General features: G+C 40.2%; 1 protein-coding gene and 1 long non-coding RNA gene across 2 annotated transcripts in view; one reads left to right on the top strand and one right to left on the bottom strand.

Annotated features, from left to right (window-relative positions):
- The window catches only part of efemp2a (EGF-like fibulin extracellular matrix protein 2a), a 9,445-nt gene extending 9,096 nt beyond the window's left edge, over nt 1-349 (top strand). Inside the window, exon 10 of the mRNA XM_077732621.1 lies at nt 47-349. Within this exon, the coding sequence (XP_077588747.1) occupies nt 47-220 (174 nt within the window). The 3' untranslated portion in view covers nt 221-349. The remainder of the gene's footprint in view (nt 1-46) is intronic.
- Nucleotides 350-666: 317 nt separating this feature from the next.
- LOC144207251 (uncharacterized) lies at nt 667-7,874 on the bottom strand. The gene is made up of 3 exons (XR_013328610.1): nt 7,748-7,874; nt 3,221-3,309; nt 667-1,559 (listed from the first exon to the last, which is right to left on the bottom strand). It is a non-coding gene; the product is annotated as an uncharacterized LOC144207251 (long non-coding RNA).
- Nucleotides 7,875-10,196: the final 2,322 nt, after the last annotated feature.

A 10,196-nucleotide genomic window follows, 5' to 3' on the forward strand; every position in this document is an offset into this window, starting at 1 on the left:
ATACATACATACTTTGCATCTAATGCCTTGATCTAACGCCGTCTAGCAAATCAACAACATCAGTGCCATGCTGGTGCTGGCCCGCGCCGTGTCGGGGCCCCGCGAGTACACGCTGGACCTGGAGATGCTCTCCGTCAACCCTCTGCTCGGTTACCAGGGCAACTACCAGAGCAGCTCCGCCCTCAGACTCTCCATCTACATCGGACCCTACACATTTTAAGCCCAGTCCCGCTCCTCTCCCCGCTCCGACACCTTTGGGACATTGGAATACCTCCATTTTCTTTTCTTTCTTTTTCGTGCTATTCACATTACATTTGGAAACCCAATAAAAAGCTCCTCCTGCTCCAAATTTCATGAGCCTTGAATGAAAATGATAACGTATTTTTTTAACATTTAAGCTTGGCCCGGAAGCTATAGGGTGAATAAGACCTCGCACGCACCCAAATCTTTTCACTGAGGGTGGTGATGAGTCACACGCGGTTATTTTTTACGTAATTTAATTCCACTCATGTCCACTAGATAGTGGTGTGCGTACACATACAAAAAGGAATCCTGCTTTGATGAGTTCTGGAAACATATTTCCCCTCACAAACAACTGCGGTGGCTGCTTTTACCTAAGAAAAAAGTCAAAAAGGTGAAAGACAAAGTTAACATTGATGTGGAGCATACATAGAAAGTAACAGTTTAAAAAAGACCTGCTTTCAAATTATATTATTTTTTTTATTCATCCCCATAAGGGAAATTCAGGTATTGAGGCTGAAGAAACATATAGTCAGAAAAAAATTAGTATATTAGATCATGTACAACTAATAAAAGTACAAGTGAAATCTATACTATTTTAGTGAATCAATGATGAAAGATTTAGAAGACTGCATAGTCAATATATTGCAGATTTTTTTAAAAAGCAGCCGTTATCATAGGATTGTCCAAACTTTTTTCTCTGAGAGCCGCTTAAAAAAATAAATTAAATTAAAAGCCAACTTGAAATCCTTCCCCTTTTGTTTGATATATAGGGGATATTACTAGCTATATATTTTTTTTCTTTTAATTCGGGGTTTTAAAATATATTTTAAATATGAACTCATTAACTGCCATTGGCAGGGAGAGACGTACAATCAAATTGGACATGGAGGGTTGACTAACTATGGGGAATAGGCGGGGGACGTCCCTCAATCGGTGGCCAGCCAATCGCAGGACACGTGGAGACGGAAAACTATTTACGCTCACATTCATAACTTGGGGAAATTTGGAGTGTTTAACTTAGGGGTTGTATGTAGAACCCGGAGTAAATCCACGCAAGCCTGAGGAAACCATGCAAACTCAACACAGTGAAGACAAACCTGGCATCGAAGTGTCGACCCCAGAAATGTGAGGCCGACACACTAACCACTCGCCCACCATGGCGTTCCAGAATCCCTAACATGTGGGGTGTCATGACTGGTGTCCTAGTTTGGTCTCCGTAGCTGGCAGTAAGTCAGATCCGTTTCCAGTTGGGGTTGGAGATCAAACCCTTGAGCTCAGAATAGTACGGTTGACATGCTAACCCAGGGGTCAGGAACCTTTTTGACAGAGAGAGCCATAAAAAAAAAAAATAATAAAATTAAAAGTCAAAATACATGAAAATGTGTGCATTTTTTGGGGTCATTTCACCACTTTTATAGTACAAAAAAACTGAATTATTTTGACAACATTGCTATGTTGTTGCTAATCAATGAGTATCAATGACGATACGCATGGAGAAGAGTCTAATAAAAAAACATCAATGAGTATCAATGACGATACGCATGGAGAAGAGTCTAATAAAAAAAACATCAATGAGTATCAATGACGATACACATGCAGAAGAGTCTGATAAAAAAAACATCAATGAGTATCAATGACGATACGCATGGAGAAGAGTCTAATAAAAAAATACATCAATGAGTATCAATGACGATACGCGTGGAGAAGAGTCTAATAAAAAACATCAATGAGTATCAATGGCGTTACGCATGGAGAAGAGTCTAATAAAAAAACATCAATGAGTATCAATGACGATACACATGCAGAAGAGTCTGATAAAAAAACATTAATGAGTATCAATGACGATACGCAGGAGAAGTGTCTGACAAAAAAAACATCAATGAGTATCAATGACGATACGCATGGAGAAGAGTCTAATAAAAAAAAAACATCAATGAGTATCAATGACGATACGCATAGAGAAGAGTCTAATAAAAAAAACATCAATGAGTATCAATGATGATACGCATGGAAAAGAGTCTAATAAAAAAAAAACATCAATGAGTATCAATGACGATACGCATGGAGAAGAGTCTAATAATAAAAAAAACATTAATGAGTATCAATGACGATATGCAGGGAGAAGAGTCTGATAATAAAAAAAAAACATCAATGAGTATCAATGACGATACGCATGGAGAAGAGTCTAATAAAAAAAAACATCAATGAGTATCAATGACGATACACATGCAGAAGAGTCTGATAAAAAAAAAACATCAATGAGTATCAATGACGATACGCGTGAAGAAGAGTCTAATAAAAAAACATCAATGAGTATCAATGACGATACGCATGGAGAAGAGTCTAATAAAAAGACATCAATGAGTATCAATGGCGATATGCATGGAGAAGAGTCTAATAAAAAGACATCAATGAGTATCAATGACGATACGCATGGAGAAGAAACTAATAATAAAAAAACAACGATTAAAAAGGCACTAAAAGGTCGTGTCAACACCACGCTCTTAATGGTGTATTTGAGATGGTTTCCGTATTTTCACACACGGGTTAGCGGAGAGCCTCGTGCACCCATCAAATGAGCCGCATGTGGCTTCCAAGCCATAGGTTCCCTACTCCTGTGCTAACCATTCAATCATGTGGAATAATGTGTTAAATTGTGGTAAAAATAAATAATGCTTGGATCTGAAACGATTGGTCATTTTTCAAAAAAAATGTTCATTTGGGGTTTGAAAGTTAGTTTGGTCCAAAAAGGTTAAACATTTGGGATTTTTTAATGTTTTTTTTGGGTGAAAATGATTCAATGATGGGAGAAAATGGTTCATAAGAAAAATAATAATGAAGAAAATTTCTAAAATATATGCAAATGTATTAATCTTAGGAGAGAGAAATGTATTTGTCTGCAAAAATTATTAACTTTGCTTCAGAATTGGTTTTAAGTGTATTGCAATACAATCTTAGTGACATTTTATTTTCTTACCTTCCTTATTGGCTACTTTCGAAGTCCAATTCACGTTCATTCGCCCCTCCCGGTACAAATGGATTGGACGTCTAGCCCTGTCGATGGCACTGAAACGAGAAAAACAATTGGTTTGGACAGCTATTGTGTGTATGATGTGCACTTGAAAAAAAATAGAAGCTTTACATAAATGTTCCGACCTCCATCCCGCCTTCCTTTCCAGATTACATAAACGGCGTTGCCATGAGGCAACAAAAGTGTTGCTAGGGCTGCGTGGGCGTGTGTACGCAACACCCGCATAATGCTCAAGATGATCACACCAGGACCAAAAGAAAAAATGAGAACGAAAGGCTGAGCGGCGACGTGTCTTCTCCAAAACCTGAAACCAATGTTTTCGTCATCGAGAAAGATGTGTGAGAAATTATTAGAAACACATTAATCACAGAATTGAATCTTGCCTTGTTTTAAATGTCCTTAATTTTGTTTGTTGTAAATTTAGTTTATGTTCCAAATTCAATCAAATAGAATAAGGTTATATTTAATTTTAATCCAAACTATATTCTTGAGATAATGAAATAATTTTCCAAAATTAAACTTGATTCAATATAGTGAATATATTTTTGAATTTGAATTCATTACAAGAATTTCCTTTAAATTGTCCTTATTATTTATTATTATTATTATATTATTATATTATTATACATTATTCAATGTTCCTATTTTTAGGACATTGAGTTTCTGATTGGTGTGACGTCATCCTTCATTCGTTACATTGTTGTTTGTTAAGTTTTTACGAGTGCACTTAACATAGTTCTACGTTTTTAAGTTGTGTATTTATGTGAGTGTATATGTGTTTACTCAGCTGCCACTTGTTGCACATTCCACCGCATTGGAAAATGTATTTTCATCTATTTTGAATGTTAATGCCTTAATAAATCATTTTTTTGCATACATACATTTGGATACATTTTTCATACCAAATGGTACAGAAAATGATGTTAAATCTAAATGTAGGCAGGAGGGGTTAAAATAAAATGTCCAAGTCAAACCACAATATATCTACATTTAAAGTAAAAACCTAAAAAAAGTCTTTGAATAAACCTGAACACAACATTTTATCACTGACAACATAACCTTAACCTCTCTGTTGATTGTTAAGTTTAGAAAATAAGGAACCGGCTGAAACTCAGAATTTGGATCAACTGTTTTTGTCTTGGATTGAGTCGACTTGTTTGTTCTTTGACTCAAATGTCCCGCTTGTTTATATTTAGAAAGCTATTGATAGAAGAAAAAGCGAGAAGGGCGACGATGAAGCGGCCGTGGACGGAGTCATTGTTGGTGAATCAGTGTGAAAGTGCGTGCCGGCGGCCTGGGATGGATGCCGCCTCCTTCCAAATACGTGGCGCGCGCTTACAGATGACACAACGTGTCCGAATGCTAAGTAACTGAAGGAAGGAGGGAGCTGGCGCAGACAAAAAAGAACAGGCTTCGCGCTCTTCGTGGAACACGTCGCCACGGTAACGCCTGCATCAGCATCACCGGTGGGCTGTGCTAATAGCCGACGTCTACACACATGAATAGGTGCCTCTTTGTCTGTGCCGTTGACTAAGATAGACGTCTGATCGCCCATTGGTTGTGAATTGGAATGAATATCCCTACAAGACGTCCAATCCATTTGAAGCGGGAGGGTTATCTGTGTGTGTGTGTGTCCTGCAGCTGCATGGCGACCAGTCAAGGTTGTAGTCTGCCTTCAGCTGGGTCAGGCTCCACTAATCCCCGCAACCCTTACGAGAATGCGCAGTACGGAAGATGAAATAAGTGATATACAGGACTATATTAGTTCATGCTATACAGTAATCCCTTGGTTATCGCGGTTAATGGGGACCGGGACCACCCGGGATAAGTGAATTTCCGCGAAGTAGGGGTGCCCCTTCAAAAATGCTTAAAGAGACGTATAAAACGTGCACAAAAGCCCCACCAGGCTAATATACTGTTCATTCAGGTGTTTTATTCCACATCAGAATGCAGGTGTTATGTTGATGCATACAAACAAATCAAATATAGTATATATACGGTGAAAAAACAGTAAAAAACTACTGCAAATGTAATAAATATGAACTTTTATTCAGCTTTCAAAAACATGATAGTAGTCCGGATGGAGGATCTTCTGCAGTTTTTTTGCACGTGAGAAACATCGTTATTGGGAGTTGTGAACATTGTTTTTTTTTGGGCGATTGCTGAACTCGAGTAACTTGCGAGTATTCAGCTGGCCAATCAGCTTGCGTTTATGCCCGTGATGCTTTGCGCATACGTGCATTCTTTGTGTTTTAAATTTTTGTAAAATGTTGCAATTACTAATTCTAATTGAATATTTTGTTTCCACATCTTGTAAAATGATGTAATATCTTTATTCATTTATTTTTTTTCCTGAAAAAAATGCGAAGCTCTGAATCCGCGATGGTGGAACCGCGAAGTAGCGAGGGCCCACTGTACTACATTATACGATGTGATGTTATGCCACGCCATGCCATACCATACAATACTGTTTCATTTTTATTATATTTTCTAATATAGAAAATTATATGGGCAGCCCGTTGATAGAGTGATTAGCATGTTGGCCACACCATTCTGGGGTTCTGAGTTCAAATCCAGGTTGGCACAAGTAGACAAACAACAATTCACGCTCATATCTAGCACAATTTAGGAGGTTCATTCGGCCTATCCTGCACGTTTTTGGGATGTGGGAGGTAACTAGAGTATGCGGGGGAAGCCCATGCAAGCCCAGGGAGAGATTGCAAACTCCACATAGTGAGGACCAACCTGGAATCAGACCCTCGAGCCTCAAACTGTGAGGCCAATGCACTAACCACTAAGCCGAAAAAATTAAAAATGTATTGTATTTTAATGTATCGATATAGTGATCATATTTTTTTGCATATCAGACAGCACAATATATGGGCGCCACTGTTTCACAAAGTAATGGTATACTTATACAGCAAAGTACTTGGAAGTCATGTGTTGGACGGTGGTGCTAAATGTCCTGTCAAAACACACCACTTTCACAACATATCGGAACACGCGAGGGGGGTGTGGAGGGTGCAAAGATTGAAAGTGCGACATGTTCCCGCTTAACTTGAGTCATCATCGAATCATCATCGTTATTAGGCATGTTTGTACTGGATACATGCGCAAAGAAAGGCTCCAAAGACATTTTATGATGAGAAAGACCAATGAACTACCGATTCCTTTTCCTGGACGCGAGACACTGGGGCCCCACTCTGGAGCCAGGCCCGGAGGAGGGGCCGTCCTACACCCATGGGGCCCGGCCGGGCACAGTCTTAAAAGACGACATGGGTTCCCCCTCAAATGGGCTTATCACCTACGAGAGGGGTCAAAGAAGTCGGGTGTGTTGAAAGTGGGGCGGCAGCCAAAAGAGGGATCCCAGGCTCCAGAAACTGGCTGAGTAACCTTTCCGGTTGGGAAAGAGCCCGAGCTAGTGCGTGAGGTCGAGAAATTCTGGCTTTATGTGGTCGGGCTCACCTCTACGCACAGCGTGAGTTCTGGTACCACTCCTCTGAGGGAGATTGGACACGCTTCCACTCTGGAGTCGCTCATGGTGAGAGGTGCCAAGTAGGTAGGCATGCTTATTGTCCTCTTAGATTGGGGGGACGGGACCTGACTGTTGTTTGTGTGTATGCACCAAACAGCAGTTTATTGGGGGATTCCTTGGAAGGGGTGCTGAAAAGTGCTGCTTCGGGTGACTCCCTCATTCTGCTGTGTGACTTCAATGCCCATGTGGGCAACGACAGTGAGACCTGAAGGGAAAAAAATGGGAAGAACAGACTGATTGGAACCTGAGTGGTGTTCTATTGTTAGATTTCTGCACTAGCCATGGACTGACAATAATGAACACCATGTTCCAGGATAAGATTGTCCATGTGTGCGCTTGGCATCAGGACACCCTAGGCCGCCCTACGGGTGTATGTCTTGGACGCTCAAGTAAAGAGAGGGGCGGGGCTGTCAACCAATCACCACCTGTAGGTGAGTTGGCTCCGATGGTGGGGGCAGATGCCGGTGCAGCCCGGGAGACCCAATTTTTTTGTGATTGTCTGTCGGGAAGATGAAGAGGGCATTGAGTCCGAGTGGACCATGTTCCGCGCTTCTATTGCTGAGGCGGCGGACAGGAGCTGGCGGCATCTGACGGGTACCAGGTGGCCAAGCGGCATGCGGCTCTGGTCGTCTCCGAGGCAATTCATTCTTGACTTATTCCCCTACACATTCTGAGTAAGCCAGTTGAAGTTGTGTGCACACAGCCTTCAGCTTCATAGTGCGCTGGGGTAAAGGCATGCTTGTTTTTCAATTATTTATTTATTTTTTTTACACCCACCGGCTTCAATGTCTGCACTTAGTTTTGTGGGGAGGAAAAAGCTCATCTGTTGCCTAGCAACAGCGCCTACTGCCACATATAAGCGGCTACTAAATAAGCATTAGCGGTGAATGAAAAAAATACAGAGTAGTCAATAAAGTCAGCTTCCCCTGGCCACTTACCTCACATAACATGACAGCATAGGTCAGTGGTGTCCAACCTACAGTCCACGGGTAAACTGCGGTCCGCTGCACAGCTTTTATTGGCTAATGTTTTCATTCATTTATACATCTCCTGCACCGTAATATTCTGAGAGAAAAGTTAATATGAATATAATGAGATTAAAATTGAACTATTACAAGGTTAATATAAAAATATGATGGACGTTAAATTATAGATTATACTATTACAAGATTCAAATTGTGAAACAGTCATTGTGTTGCTTATTTTTCTCTAACATGAAGCGGAAGTTGTTTGGTTCGAAGGGCATCAACTTTTGGAAATGAAAAGAGAAAATAAAATCATTTCCAAAGGTAAAACAAAAAATATGAATGTTTCTGATCAAATTAGCCTTGATGTAATAACAAAAATGTGGCGTGATTTTATTTTAGATTTTTCATTTGTTCATTTTCTGAACCATTTGATCCTCAATAGGGTCAAGGGAGTTGCTGGTTCGTTCCGGACCAGAGGCAGGGGACACCCCGAACCAGAGGCCAGCCGATTGCATGGCACAAGGAGACGGACAACCATGCACACTCACACCCACACCTAGGCGATAAGTTAAAATGGCCTGTCTTCAAGTCAATACCCGGTGGAAATATTTGAAATAATATAACAGTTGTGGACGACTCAGCAACTTAGTGGTTAGTAAGTAAGCCTCACAGTTTTGGAGTTCCTGGGTTCAAATCCAGATTGGTCCACTTGTGTGTAATTTGCATGTTCTCCCTGGGCCTGCGTGGGTTTCCTCGGGGTACTCTGCTTCCCTTCTCATTCCAAAAACATGCATGGTAGGCTGGTTGGACACTCTAGATCGCCCCTAGGTATGAATATGAATGGTTGTCTCCTGCAAATGGCTGGCCACTGATTCTGGGTACCCAAAAAGTAATCTTGGATGGGCTCCAGCACCCCCTCACGACCCTTGTGAGGATAAAGCGATTCAGAAAATGAATGAAGGGATGAATATTAGTCTTTTGAACAGTAGAAAGCTTGTTGATATGTTTCTAAGTGACAGCGTCATACATTTTAGTATACCAAGGTTAAAATCAAAGCTGCTCATTTTTAAAACAACTCTTATACGCCTATCACTGTCAATGGCAGCTCGCCAGTTAGATTAATCAAGGGATGATAAAAATCGTCAATTACAGGAAATAATGACTCGTTCGCGTGTTTTTGTCCATTCAAGTGCTGCTCCTCATCTATAAATAGCACAAGGGTGGCTGCAGGGGGCGCCATGCAGCAGGCGTGTGCGTCTCTCGTCAAAATGCGGCCATTCAATCTATTTTTAGATTCCCCTTGTCCTTTCTTCTCTCACATTCACCTCGGAGGAGACATGCGCCTCATCTATACATCCATTCATTAGACTCCATCTTCAGCCATTCATACGTTTGCATCCCAACGTGAAGGATGATGTCATCACACATTTATTAAATAGGGCTTATATGCAAGTAAATACGTTGACTCATTCAACCGACAATTCAAAGAAGATACTTCAAATGCATTTACATTTGAAAGGTTGACACCAAATTTTCATGTTTTAGGACCATTGCCGACAATGGAAAAAAAAATCCTATTGTGTCCATAAAAGCAGCAGCCAAAGCGTTATATAAGCATTATAATGCCACAACATGTTTATCATTACAGTGTTCCCTCGCTACTTCGCGGTTCAGCTATCGCGGACTCAGAGCTTCGCGGATTTTTTTCAGGAAAAAAAATTAAAGATATTAAGTTAAAATTATAAATGATATCATTTTACAAGAGGTGGAAACAAAATACTTAGTAATTGCATCAAAGAAATGGTCAATAATATGGTGAGAGTTCAGGAATCGCATTGATGACGTCATGGCGCATTTTCACCGCCCAAAAAAACAATGTTTACAACTCCCAATAACGATGTTTCTTACGTGCAAAAAAACTGCAGAAGATCCTCCATCTGGACTACTATGTTTTTGCTTGGTGGTGCTTTTGTGCACTTGTTATACGTTTCTTTAAGCATTTTTTGACGGGGCACGCCTACTTTGCGGAAATGCAGCTATTGCGGGGGTCCCAGTCTCCGCATTTTGCGTACCCAAAAAAGTCTTTTTAAGTCAAACATAATTAATCAGGTTGCAAAAATAAAAACAAAATTAGGTCGAGGAGTAACAATCAGTGATCAAAACAATTTAGTCTAAGACGAAATATTAACAAATTTCAACCCAAATTTAACATTTTGATCACTTGTGGTCAAATTCTACCAATCATCGCCCAAAATCTTTAGGTGCATTACTCCAAATATTAACAAATTCCAACCTTAATTATGCATTTTGGACCAGAAATTGGCCATTTCTGACCATTCATTTGGAAAAACACAAAACACTTTAGAGTAAAACTTACATATATGTATATGTATGTGTATGTGTATGTATATGTGTATGT

Source organism: Stigmatopora nigra, chromosome 14, assembly GCF_051989575.1.
Source record: "Stigmatopora nigra isolate UIUO_SnigA chromosome 14, RoL_Snig_1.1, whole genome shotgun sequence".
Taxonomy (NCBI): domain Eukaryota; kingdom Metazoa; phylum Chordata; class Actinopteri; order Syngnathiformes; family Syngnathidae; genus Stigmatopora; species Stigmatopora nigra.